This window comes from Taudactylus pleione, unplaced genomic scaffold, assembly GCF_031769625.1.
Source record: "Taudactylus pleione unplaced genomic scaffold, aTauple2 ptg000459l, whole genome shotgun sequence".
Classification (NCBI taxonomy): domain Eukaryota; kingdom Metazoa; phylum Chordata; class Amphibia; order Anura; family Myobatrachidae; genus Taudactylus; species Taudactylus pleione.
The window spans coordinates 166,571-180,990 of NW_028284861.1; the positions used below are offsets into that span (position 1 = coordinate 166,571).

Below are 14,420 nucleotides of genomic sequence, written 5' to 3' on the forward strand. Positions count from 1 at the left end.
TCTGCAGACATCACTGACTGGCAGATGCTATTTAACTATCCTTGCAGATCATTTACACCCATTCAGGTCATGCATTCAGATGGAAACGGGCTATTTCAGCACAACAAGCCATCACAAGGCTCCATAGCCGGCAGATTATGGCTGGAGGGGTTAGTGCAGACAATGCCTATCTACACAGTACTACAGAGCTTGTGGCATCAATGCATCATCCTATGACAGCTGTAATCCCAGAGAGCAGGACCTACGGGTTTCTGCTACGGGTGTATAATGGAATAAGGAAACTGCAATACATTCCACACATGCCTAATCTGTTCCAGTCTGGTTGATAACATGTCATTAATATATGTGAATAGTCATTTTATACCATGTTAATATACTGTGTGATAGGAACTTTGAATTGCCCTCCATAACTCAGTGCTGTAATTACCCTGTGTGAGTAGACTGTACATTTCATTGTTTTTATTCCATTTACATTTAAAATCAAAAGTATTTTTACTATGCATGGTGGCATAGTGGTTAGAATTGTTGCATCATAGTGCTGGGGTGTAAGGTACTATTCATATTTGTGTGGAGTTTATATGTTCTCTCCTTGATTGTGTTTCCACTAGTAACTCTGGCTTCCTCTCACAAACCTCATAGGCAGACTGGTAGGTTAAGTGGCTTCTGATAAAAATGGAACCTGGTGTGTGATGAGGAATTACATTGTAAGCTCCAACAGGGGCATGGACTGATGTGACTGATTACTCAGAATAGCAACTGAGCACATCCAAGATCCAAGATGGCTGTCTCACCTTATACAAATATGCAAAGTGTTTTAAATCCTATTGGGAGAAAGGTGCTATAAAAAAAATAATGTAATTAGTTATCTTAAATGTAACATTTTAAAACATGCCCGTTTCAGGCCTACCAATTAAGGAAATTAAACTGTGACTTTCTCATGCCTTACAACAGCTGGTTTTCACCTGTGACTTCTCTGATGTTTAATAAGAACAGATGATTGTGAAAAACATTTCCCACACTTAGAACATGGAAATGGTTTCTCACCTGTGTGAGTTCTCTGATGTTTAACAAGATCTGATTTCTGTATAAAACATTTCCCACACTCAGAACATGGAAATGGCCTCTCACCTGTGTGTGTTTTCTGATGTCTAACACAATCTGATCTCTGTATAAAACATTTCCCACACTCAGAACACTGAAATGGCTTCTCACCCATGTGACTTCTCTTATGTACAACAAGAGCTGATTTATGTGTATAACATTTCCCACACTCAGAACAATGAAATTGTTTCTCACCTTTGTGACTTCTCTGATGTTGAACAAGATGTGATTTACGTGAAAAACATTTCCCACACTCAGAGCATAGAAATGGCATCTCACCTGTGTGACTTCTCTGATGCCCAACAAGATCAGATTTAAGTTTAAAACATTTCTCACATTCGGTACATGAATATGGTTTCTCACCTGTGTGATTTCTCTTATGTATAATCAGCTGTGATTTCTGTGTAAAACTTTTCCCACACTCAGAGCATGGAAATGGCCTGTCACCTGTGTGACTTCTTTTCTTATGGCTAGCAAGAGATGACTGGTTTGTAAAACATTTTCCACACTCAGTGCATGGAAATGGTTTCTCACCCGTGTGACTTCTCTGATGTATAATCAACTGGGAATCCTGTGTAAAACTTTTCCCACACTCAGGACATGGAAATGGTTTTTCACCTGTGTAACTCCTCTGATGTGCAACAAGAGTGGATTTATTTGTGAAACATTTCCCACACTCAGAGCATGAAAATGGTTTCTCACCTGTGTGACTTCTCTGATGTATAATAAGACGTGATTTCTCATTAAAACGTTTCCCACACTCAGAGCATGGATATGGTTTTTCACCAGTGTGGACTCTTTCATGTATAGCAAGAGCTGATTTGCTGATAAAACATTTCCCACACTCAGAGCATGAAAATGGCTTCTCACCTGTGTGACTTTTCTTGTGCCTAACAAGTTGTGAGCTCTGTGTAAAACATCTCCCACACTCAGAGCATGGAAATGGTTTCTCACCTGTGTGTGTTCTCTGATGTATAACAAGATGTGATTTCTGTGCAAAGCATTTCTCACACTCAGAGCATGAAAATGGGTTCTCACCTGTGTGACTTCTTTCATGTATAACAAGATCTGATTTTCGTGGGAAACTTTTCCCACACTCAGAACATAAAAATGGCAGCTCACCTGTGTGACTTCTCTCATGAATAACAAGACCATGTTTGTGTGCAAAACATTTACCACACTCAGAGCATGGATATGGTTTCTCACCTGTGTGACTTCTCTTATGTCTAACAAGATATGATTTTAGTGAAAAACTTTTCCCACATTCAGAACAGGGAAATGGCCTCTCACCTTTGTGACGTCTCTCATGTCTACGAAGATATAATTTCAGAGTAAAACATTTCCCACACTCAGAACATGGAAATGGCCTCTCACCTATGTGACTAGTCTCAACTATGTTATCTGTAAAACAATTCTGAAATTCAGAAGAGGACATTATTGTATCACTGCCATGATCTATACTTTGTGAAGCAATATGAGAGTTACCAGGGGAACATTCCTCAAGAATAGAGGGATCAGATGGTATATCTGCACTGTGAAGTGCTGGATGCATATTTAGGGTAACGTGGTTTTCTTCTGGAGACCCTCGTGTGATATTCCTATCTTCTAATTTTAAATGAGACCACGTGAGATGCTCCTCCAAAGTATTCCTTGTATTGGGTCCATCTAGTAGAAATAAAATAGTTAACCAAGAATACCACAACAAAGGTGTCATTAATCACTATTTATCTCACCCCTATTCCCATAGGTTTGTGCTTCGTACAACCTTATGCAGAACACTTTGGGGCTGGTACTGCTCACACTAATAAATATAATACAGGAGAAGAAAGGAGACAAGGGGAGCTTTGCTGATTGATGCACTATAGATCATATATTTTACTTTACCAACATTCACATTTTATTGGTACTTACAGTAAAATGAAATCAGAACAAGTTCCCACATAACATAATATATGTATTTTGTAAATCATTTATTTAATCCATTTGTCCTACTATTGCAGAGACATAAAAACAACTAAAATAAAACCATTTGTGCAAAAGTTGGGTTAGTAATTAGTGATCAAACATTGCTGTTATGTTTCAGCTCCGAAACATCGTTTACCACTTGCGATAATTAATATGAACGTGTAACATTCTCAATAAATGTAGTTATTTTGTTTGAACTATTCACAATAGGTAATATAAGTTATTATGTGCAGCAGCCTGATATGTAATAAGCCAGTCACTGTGACACGTTATTATGTACAGCAGGCTGATGTGTAATAAGCCAGTCACTGTGACACGTTATTATGTGCAGCAGGCTGATATGTAATAAGCCAGTCACTGTGACACGTTATTATGTGCAGCAGACTGATATGTAATAAGCCAGTCACTGTGACACGTTATTATGTGCAGCAGACTGATATGTAATAAGCCAGTCACTGTGAAACGTAATTATGTGCAGCAGGGCGATATGTAATAAGCCAGTCACTGTGACACGTTATTATGTGCAGCAGGCTATTTAATAAGCCAGTCACTGTGACACGTTATTACGTGCAGCAGACTATTTAATAAGCCAGTCACTGTGACACGTTATTATGTGCAGCAGACCGATATGTAATAAGCCAGTCACTGTGACACGTTATTATGTACAGCAGGCTGATATGTAAAAAGCCAGTTACTGTGACACGTTATTATGTGCAGCAGGCTGATATGTAATAAGCCAGTCACTGTGACACGTTATGTGCAGCAGGCTGATATGTAATAAGCCAGTCACTGTGACACGTTATTACGTGCAGCAGGCTGAGGTGTAATAAGCCAGTCACTGTGACACGTTATTACGTGCAGCAGGCTGAGGTGTAATAAGCCAGTCACTGTGACACGTTATTACGTGCAGCAGGCTGATATGTAATAAGCCAGTCACTGTGACACGTTATTACGTGCAGCAGCCTGATATGTAATAAGCCAGTCACTGTGACATGTTATTATGTGCAGCAGGGCGATGTGTAATAAGCCAGTCACTGTGACACGTTATTATGTGCAGCAGGCTGATGTGTAATAAGCCAGTCACTGTGACACGTTATTATGTGCAGCAGGCTGATATGTAATAAGCCAGTCACTGTGACACGTTATTATGTGCAGCAGGCTGATGTGTAATAAGCCAGTCACTGTGACACGTTATTATGTGCAGCAGGCTGATATGTAATAAGCCAGTCACTGTGACACGTTATTATGTGCAGCAGGCTGATATGTAATAAGCCAGTGACTGTGACACGTAATTATGTGCAGCAGGCTGATATGTAATAAGCCAGTCACTGTGACACATTATGTGCAGCAGGCTAATATGTAATAAGCCAGTGACTGTGACACGTTATTATGTGCAGCAGGCTGATATGTAATAAGCCAGTCACTGTGACACGTTATTATGTGCAGCAGGCTGATATGTAATAAGCCAGTCACTGTGACACGTAATTATGTGCAGCAGGCGGATATGTAATAAGCCAGTCACTGTGACACGTTATTATGTGCAGCAGGCTATGTAATAAGCCAGTCACTGTGACACGTTATTATGTGCAGCAGGTTGATATTTAATAAGCCAGTCACTGTGACTGATTAGGACAGGCCTGGTCAACCTGTGGTTCTCCAGCTGTTGTGAAACTACAAATCCCAGCATTCCCTGCCAGTTTTAGCATTCCCTAATAGCAAAACTGTGGCAGGGCATGCTGGGGCTTGTAGTTTCAAACAGCTGGAGAGCCATAGGTTGGCCAGGCTTGCATTAGGGTGATAAACCAAAGATATTGAGCTGTTAGGTGTAATATAAAGATGAGTCACTGGGGTAATTCTTCCATTTGTTCTACCTCTCAGAATATTACAGAATCACGGGACTGAAAAATAAGAATTTTCCGCCCATCACTGGCATCGCTTGCGCCAAATGTATGGAAGCGGTAAAAAAGAGGCTCCGACAGCACGCATCGAGTTGAGGCCGGAACTGTCACATTGGAGGACAAATATCCCTGCCTAATGGCAGAAGTGACCCATCTGGCGATGGACCCTTTTGAAGCAGGCCAGCCTCTCTGGTGCATCAATCAACACCAACAATGATTCCGTACACCTCATAGATGCAGTATGGTCCAAGTAAATGCGTAACGCATGTACCACATCCAACAGTGATAAGGAAGAAGCTTCACTAGTCACTGAATACTGGCAGAAAGCCGGAAGGACAATATCTTGGTTAATGTGGAAAGCCGATACCACCTTTGGCAGAAAGGAAGGTTTAGTGCGGAAAAAAATAAGCAGAAATTTACAAGAAAGAGACGCTAATTCCGATACCCACCTGGCCGAGGAAATGGGCAAAAGGAAAATCACCTTCAGAGTGAGATATCACAATTCTACAGACTCCAAAGGCTCAATGGTGCCTCCAAAACTAAAGGTATATAAGGAGACTGCATGCGAAGAACTCCTTGTAAGAAAGTCTGAACTTCTGGAATGGTGGCCAATTTCCTTTGAGTCGACAGGGATGAAATCTGTCCATTAATAGAGGACAATCTTAGACCCTTACCAAATCCCTCTTGTGAAAAGGACAAGAGGTGAGATACTTGGAATATTTCAGGCATGAACTTGTGTTGGTCACACCAAGATATATATATTTTCCATATACGATGATAAATCTGGGAAGTAACTGGTTTAAAAGCCTGTATCATGGTTTTCACCACAGATTCTGCAAACCCTTTGGTCCTCAGAATTTTGGATTCAAGAACCATGCCGTCAAAGCCAAGCGATGCAAATTGGGGTGACGGGCATGGACCCTGAAGCAACAGATCTGAATGTGGAGGCAGATAAAGAAGAACATCCAAATAAAAGACAAAGCTAGTGGGTTTCAACCAATCTGTGCTCAGCAGCCCAAATAGGTCTCAATCCTGTCTGGATATCACCACATCCACATAATTTAACAAAACACAAAAAATAGAAAAGAAGAACCACACACGGGTGCTTATCCACAAAGGGAACATCTGCCAACATGGTCCAAAGAATTGTGTACCACTGACGACGCGGCCAACCTGGACCCACCAGAAAAACCGTCCAGCCTACCTGTCGAATTCGGTGAATTACCCTTGGTAACATTAGCAGAGGTGGAAATATGTAACCCAGCTGGAACAGCCAAGGTGCTGTCATGGCATCCACCAGAGATGCCTGAGGATCCCAGGACCAAGATCCGTACCTTGGAAGCTTCTTGTTGAGATGAGATTCCATTAAATCTATTTCTGGAGATCCCTATCTGGCAACTATTTCTGCAAACACCTCCTGGTGTAATTCCCATTCCCCTGGATGCAGACTGTGGTGACTTAAGAAGTCTGCCTCCCAGTTGTCCACCCCTTGAATGTAAACTGCTGAAATAACTGGAACCCAATTTACTGCTCAATGAAGAATGTGAGAAACCTCCCTCATTGCCAGCCACCTGCGTGTGCCACCCTGCTTCTTTATGTATGCAACTGCTGTGGCATTGTCTGATTTAATTCATACTGGTAAATTATTTAGATAGCATTGAGCCTGAATGAATGCATATCAAATTGCCCTTAGTTCCAATATATTAATAGGAAGAGCAGTTTCCTGGGCAGACCATACACCCTGCAAGTCTGTCCAGAACCACTGCCCCCAGCCTGTAATGCTGGCATCTGTGGTGACAACGGTCCAAGCTTTTACTGACAATTGGCAACCCTGGTTCAGATTTGCATCCTCCAGCCACCAGCGGAGAGACTGCCGGATCTGCAGAGATAATCTGAACATCTGATTGTTTAATCGAGGGTCTGGTTTTATCCATCAATGAAACAATTGGTTCTGTGGAGGTCGGGCGTGAAATCTGGCAAAAGGAACAGCTTCTAATGAAGCTACCATTTTCCCCATTACCTGCATAGCCCTTAGAACAGAGATATGAGATAACTGTAAATGGTCATTATTCTGGATTGAAGATCCTGAATCTTTGCTTGTGGCAGAAACTCTGACACTGAGTGTCGAAGAGAAGACCCAAAAATACCATCCTCTGAGATAGAATTAAATTTGATTTGGGAAAGTTGATGATCCAGCCGAATCTCTGGAGCATGCCTAAAGTAAACTGAATATGTTGTTTCAATAGAGCTATTAAGGGAGCCCTTAGCAACAAATAGTCTAGATAAGCAGACACATATAATCCCTCTCTCCTGAGTAGGAATATAATTATAAAGACTGTGGGGGCGGTGGCCAAACCAAATGGCAGAGCCTGAAACTGAAAATGTTGATGCTGCACTGCAAACCGCAGAAGATGCTGATGATCCCGCCATATAGGAATATGGAGGTAGGTAGGCATCCTTGATATCTATGGAAGCCAGAATATCTTCTTCTTACAATAGAACAAATGACTGACCTTATTGACTCCATCTTGAATTTCTCCATGTGAAGATAAACATTTAAGTCCCTGAGGTTGAGAATGGGTCGGAATGACCCGTCCGGTCTGTCTACTAAATGAAGATTAGAGTAAAACCCCAGAACTACTTGTAGTGCTGGAAATTGAATACTTTCTCCGGAATGGAAAGCGCAGAAATTGCCTGCTTGAGAGCCGCCTTTCTGCAACCATCAACAGGGAGGAGTTGAAAAGAACCTTCTTGGAACAGGACCCTCAAAATCCAAAATGTAACCCCTGGTGACTATATGACTTACCCAAAAATCGGGATTGTATTGAATCCAAGTTTCCTGGAACTTGAGTAAGCGACTTCCCACCAGAGGACGGGTCCCAGTCCCATGACAGTCATGTGGATCTCCCTGCTGGCTTAGCTGCAGGTCGACTGGTGCCGGAACCACCTCGTCCCCTAAAGGTCCCTCTTTGTAGACCTCTAGGTGCACCTTGGAAAGCCTGAAATCTTCCCTTACCTTCATTACGAAAGGAACAAAACCTAAGAGTTTTTGTTTTAGGTGTAGTTACAAGAAGGTAAGGACTTTTACCTCCTGTAACCTGTGAAATATTTTTTGTTAATTCTGGACCAAACAAAGACCTTCCTTCAAAAGACAATGCCTCTAGAGCATGTTTTGATTTTATGTCTGCCTTCCATGTTTTGAGCCAAGCGAACGCCTGGCAGAAACAGCTAAGGCTGAAATATGAGACTGTATCTGAATAGTATCTAATAAAGCGTCATCTATATAGGTTAGAGCTTCCGAAATCTGATCAACCAAGGAGTTAGCTTCAGATTCATCCCCGGTTTGAAAACCAGTAATCATCCGATTCATCCAGGGACAGATAGCCTCAATCACCCAGACGCTGGCCAGAATTGGCCGCAGCGATACTCCTGACAAGGTGAACAAAGATTTTAGAACAGCCTCATTCTTAGTAGTGAGGAACCTAACCAACCTAGCAATAAGAGCATCCACCATGGGTGGTATTTCCCATTCATTGGTATCCTATTCTGAAATAGGATAAAGACACTTACATTTTTTCGGAATATGACATTTTTAATTCAGTTGTAACCAGGATCCCTTTACTATTTCCTCAAAGTAAGAAAATTCTGGGAAAACCAAAACATGTTTGTTCTTACGTTTAAAAAAAGAAACTGCACTAGTCTCTGGCATAGCCGCCACCTGTAACTACACTAGTCTCTGGCATAGCCGCCATCTGTAACTGCTCTAGTCTCTGGCATAGCCGCCACCTGTAACTGCGCTAGTCTCTGGCATAGCCGCCTCCTGTAACTGCGCTAGTTTCTGGCATAGCCGCCATCTGTAACTGCCCTAGTCTCTGGCATAGCCGCCTCCTGTAACTGCCCTAGTCTCTGGCATAGCCGCCTCCTGTAACTGCCCTAGTCTCTGGCATAGCCGCCTCCTGTAATTGCGCTAGTCTCTGGCATAGCCGCCATCTGTAACTGCGCTAGTCTCTGGCATAGCCGCCATCTGTAACTGCCCTAGTCTCTGGCATAGCCGCCATCTGTAACTGCCCTAGTCTCTGGCATAGCCGCCATCTGTAACTGCCCTAGTCTCTGGCATAGCCGCACCCTGTAACTGCTCTAGACTCTGGCATAGCCGCCTCCTGTAACTGCGCTAGTCTCTGGCATAGCCGCCTCCTGTAACTGCGCTAGTCTCTGGCATGGCCGCCTCCTGCAACTGCGCTAGTCTCTGGCATGGCCGTCTCCTGCAACTGCGCTAGTCTCTGGCATGGCCGCCTTCTGCAACTGCGCTAGTCTCTGGCATAGCCGCCTCCTGCAACTGCGCTAGTCTCTGGCATAGCTGCCTCCTGCAACTGCGCTAGTCTCTGGCATAGCCGCCTCCTGCAACTGCGCTAGTCTCTGGCATAGCCGCCTCCTCTAACTGCGCTAGTCTCTGGCATGGCCGCCTTCTGCAACTGCGCTAGTCTCTGGCATAGCCGCCTCCTGCAACTGCGCTAGTCTCTGGCATAGCCGCCCCCTGTAACTGCCCTAGTCTCTGGCATAGCCGCCCCCTGTAACTGCGCTAGTCTCTGGCATAGCCGCCTCCTGTAACTGCGCTAGTCTCTGGCAAAGCCGCCCCCTGTAACTGCGCTTGTCTCTGGCAAAGCCGCCTCCTGTAACTGCGCTAGTCTCTGGCAAAGCCGCCTCCTGTAACTGCGCTAGTCTCTGGCATAGCCGCCACCTGTAACTGCGCTAGTCTCTGGCATAGCCGCCTCCTGTAACTGCGCTAGTCTCTGGCAAAGCCGCCTCCTGTAACTGCGCTAGTCTCTGGCATAGCCGCCACCTGTAACTGCGCTAGTCTCTGGCATAGCCGCCTCCTGTAACTGCGCTAGTCTCTGGCATAGCCGCCTCCTGTAACTGCGCTAGTCTCTGGCATAGCCGCCTCCTGTAACTGCGCTAGTCTCTGGCATAGCCGCCTCCTGTAGCCGCGCTAGTCTCTGGCGTAGCCACCTCCTGTAACTGCGCTAGTTTGAGGTGTCCTCCCAGTCATAATCCAATTCCCCTTCTTCCTGTGAAGAAATAGCTGAAGCTTCTTCTACAGGAAAATCTACAGAGGAATGTGACCACTTTTGAATGGCTGTGGCCCCAATTTATTTCGGGATTTCGCCACCTGAGTCATCGTTCCCATATTCTAGGCCCATCTGGGCTCTACCAAGGGATCAGCCAAAGGAGGAGCTTGAGCACAGGGTGTCATATAATTTTCCTGAAAGTAACGTATGTCACCTATGGCATCCACCTTAGACCTGGCCCAATCAGGCACCACCGACTGTTCAGCCGAACATCCTGGTGATGGATTTACCTGTGAACTGTCAGGATCCGGCCTGGGATCAGCCTTTACTCACTGATGAACTGGTGTCTTTAGGCTCCGAGGCGTTCAGATGCCTGTGGTAGTGGCTGGTAATGGCTGAGGATTTTCCCTGGGGTCCGTTTGGACTTCCTGACTCCTGTGTTAGCAGGCATGGGTGCAGCCATGTTGGTTCATCTCACCTGATCAGTCATCTCCAATGGCAGCCCTGCTAGTCTCCCAGCTGATCTCATGATCCAATGACCAGCTGCCTAGGGGTGTTTAGGTCTAACTCCTGCAACAGGAAGTTGCTGTTCAACATCGCTGTATGAGTGCACATAGTCTTTCCCTGTGACAACCGTCTCATGTTCCAGAGGCCGTATTTCTTTCTTCAGTCTTCCTGGTTTCCTGTGTGTCTTCAATCACAACTCTGTGTATTCAGTCCTCATGTTCCGTACAAGTTCCTGGCTTCCTGTGTGTCTTCAATCACAACTCTGTGTATTCAGTCCTCATGTTCCGTACAAGTTCCTGGCTTCCTGTGTGTCTCCAGTCACATCTCTGTGTATTCAGTACCCACGTTGTGTACAAGTTTATCCTTTGTGTCTCAAGTTGCCCCACTGTGTATCCTTTCCAGTGCTCTGCGGGTGCGTCCGGAGTCGCACCTGTGTACAAATACTCACCACTGTGTACACTTTCAAGTCATCTGCTGGTGTGTCCGGAGTCGCACCTCTGTGTACTAAATACACACCATAGTGTGCAAAGTATGCACCATTGTGTACTTCATCACTGTGCTTCAGTGCAAGATCATCCCGAGTGTCTCAAGCCGCACCTTCATGAACTAAATACATGCCATAATGTACAAAGTACGCACCATTGTGTACTTCATCCCTGTGCTTCAGTACAAGTTCATTCCGAGTGTCTCAAGTCGCACCTCTGTGTATCCAGTCTCCAACTTCAATACAAGTTCACCCTGAGTGTCTTCAGCTACACCTCCAATACGCCCCCAAGTGGCATCCTTGTGTACTTTGTCCCTGTGTTCGGTACAAGTTCCGTCTACACCTCCAGTGCACCACCAAGTGGCATCTTCGTGTACCTTGTTCCTGTCTCACTATAATTTCATGCCTGCACATTCAGTACGTCTCCGGAACATCTTAGAGTATCCAGTCCCAGTGTTTCAGTACTAGCAGTTCCCCTGTGTTACTGAATTCTTAGTGTTCCCTGTGGTAGTTATATATATATATATATATAAATATATCAGTCTTCTGTCACTCCAAGGTAGTTGTCCAGAGGGCGGCGACCTGCTCACTTGGTGCAGCGTAAAACCAAATCCCAATTGCAGGGGTCGCTGGAGAAAACCACCAAGTGAGCTAGACTCCGCGCCTCTGGGAAGGTCTAGCCAAACCCGGGCTTGACCGCAATTAGGAGACACTTCGAATAAGTATAAACAGTGACTTGTTTTTTTGTTTTTTTTTAAAACCTTTTTCTGGCTTATCCATACTGAGAAAGAAAGACAAGTCTACTCCAATAATTCAGCTACCTAACTTCCGATAGGAAAAGTGTAGCCCTGAATGAATAGAAAATACAGAGGTAAATGTAGAGTCTTATTCACCCACTTGTTTAAATGCAAAAACACCCCGGCCCCAAAAGACCAAATTCTTTGCCTATAAACCAAAGGTAAAATAAATTGTCATATACACACACTCATACACACACACACCCGTTTAAGATACTGCCTGACTATCAGTGACAACAGTGCAGTAACTATGCTTATACATACTGTATAGAAAGCCCAGAACACCAGGGTAACTGCACATAGTAAAACTCCAGGGTTACGGCTTAGCTTGTCAGGCCTCCATCACGCAGTGCCTGCTCTGACTTCCCCCAGACCTCAGATGCTGTGGCTTTGCAGCAGCCTGTATTTTAATCAAAATAAATACCAGGGGGGTGGATGCGTGGCCGGCTGCCGAGTCCTGCTAATTCCGGACACCTGTGAGATAGCCTCAAGCGTCCGCTGCTTGGCCTGATGATGTCAGCGTTGCGCGAATACACGTGCAGTAGTCATTTACTAGTAACATATATGACCTTTATGCCTGCAGCCCCCTCAGATGTATGTCTGGCATGGAGAGAGACCCAGGGACATGGTAGTTTGGTGACTCTGTCAGTGGTCGTCTTTAGAGTGGGATACAGGTTCACACAAACCCTCTAATCTATATAACTCCCTCTCTGTTGGTGCTTATCGCCTGTCTCCAGGAACTAAACACCCAAATCCAAAGCATTAACATAAAGAAATACAACCTAACCAAAAGCTAGGACCTATCTAGCTAGTGCCTTACTCCAAAGGCACTATACACAAGACTGAGCTTAAGGTGGAAAGGGAGGAGTTATATAGGGGTGGGAGCCAGTTTTCAATTAGCTAGTGCCCGACTCTATCCATCACTATATATAACCCAGATGTAAGGTGTCCCCCAGATGGATGATAAAGAAATGTATATAATGCAGCAGGGACCAGCCCAAAACCGCTCTACATAAGTTAACAAATCATTAAACAAAAATTAAATATAATTAAAATTTCAAAGAAACAGGTTAATCGCAAATTGAGCAATAATATTCCGCATATCATCCGATGTAGTATCAATAGGCCAGGCCAAGCCCTTTGGCTGAGCGTGTAGAATTAGGGATTGTCGTAGCAGGGCATGGTTGTACGTGCCGGCCCCGTCCACTGAGCGTGCAACACCATTACGTCATGCAGAAGGAGTGTAACACACTGCCTCAGTAAGTGCAACAATGACCGTCCTAAGGACGTCCGATTGGCTGCACATACTGGCCAGGGAGCCAGTCAGTCCACAGGACACTCTGCGGGTGATCCAGTAGCAGTCCTGGCTGTAGGAACCCTGCTAACCAGGAACAAGGGCCAGCGGGGTAGACAGTTCTGCCCACAAAGCCTCTGCACCGGAACTAGTCGCCCATAACTAGTTATGGCTCTGTGTTGTAGTGCAAGGAAAATATGCAACTCCTTTCTGTAATAAGGCTTTATTACTCACCTGTGGTGATATCTGTAGGGAATTCATCCTCCTTACACTGCTGATCACCCCTCACATACGTCTCTTCTTCTCCCTCTGTATCTTCTGCCTTCATATCAGTCACATACGTCTCTTCTTCTCCCTCTGTATCTTCTGCCTTCATATCAGTCACATATGTCTCTTCTTCTCCCTCTGTATCTTCTGCCTTCATATCAGTCACATACGTCTCTTCTTCTCCGTCTGTATCTTCTGCCTTCATATCAGTCACATACGTCTCTTCTCCCTCTATATCTTCTGCCTTCATATCAGTCACATACGTCTCTTCTTCTCCCTCTGTATCTTCTGCCTTCATATCAGTCACAAACGTCTCTTCTTCTCCCTCTATATCTTCTGCCTTCATATCAGCCAGAACTTCACCCTAAATAACCCACAAAACAATAAAGCAACATTGTAAAATGTCAGATTTCATGAAATCACAGTAAGTAGCAGATTTGTGGTTAATAAGACACACACAGCTTCTCTACAGATCACATAGTGACAGTCACTTGGGTATATTGGTGAGACCCTAAATCCCATCTACCTGATGCTCCTGTGGGGTTCTGTGATTCTCCTCTGTACAATCCTGTAAATAAAGAGGATGGGGACATCTCTCTGGAGTATTTCTGTTACTGGGTCCATCTGTAGGAGACACACAGTTACTGAGTACATTGTATATATGTGATTATCATGTGATGTGTGTATATAGTGGGCCCCCATACCTGCTCTCCCCTGTACAAAAAATTACAGTCTCCTCCTACCCAGTGATGTGAGGGGCCGGTGATTCTCCATCATCACATCCTTGTACAGACCCCTGTGTTCCTCTATACACTCCCCCTCCTGTATGGAGACAGACAGTGACATCTTGAAACGTTTTAGGAACCTGACACACACAATGATACAGTCATCACCCAGACACATTCCCTGGTGTTCCTGTATAATGTCCCATTCCCAGCAGTAACCTCTCCAGTCATCAACCTGACACATTCCCTGGTGTTACTGTATAATGTCCCATTCCCAGCAGTCACCTCTTCAGTCATCACCCAGACACATCCCCTG

At 44.6% G+C, this 14,420-nt stretch overlaps 1 protein-coding gene across 1 annotated transcript; it reads right to left on the reverse strand.

Annotated features, from left to right (window-relative positions):
- Positions 1 to 873: 873 nt before the first annotated feature.
- Positions 874 to 13,479, reverse strand: LOC148504711 (uncharacterized). The gene is made up of 2 exons (XM_088448573.1): positions 13,347 to 13,479; positions 874 to 2,766 (listed from the first exon to the last, which is right to left on the reverse strand). Exons 1-2 carry the CDS (start codon positions 13,438 to 13,440, stop codon positions 959 to 961), a joined length of 1,902 nt encoding a protein of 633 aa, XP_088304699.1. The 5' UTR covers positions 13,441 to 13,479; the 3' UTR covers positions 874 to 958.
- Between the last annotated feature and the right edge of the window lie 941 nt (positions 13,480 to 14,420).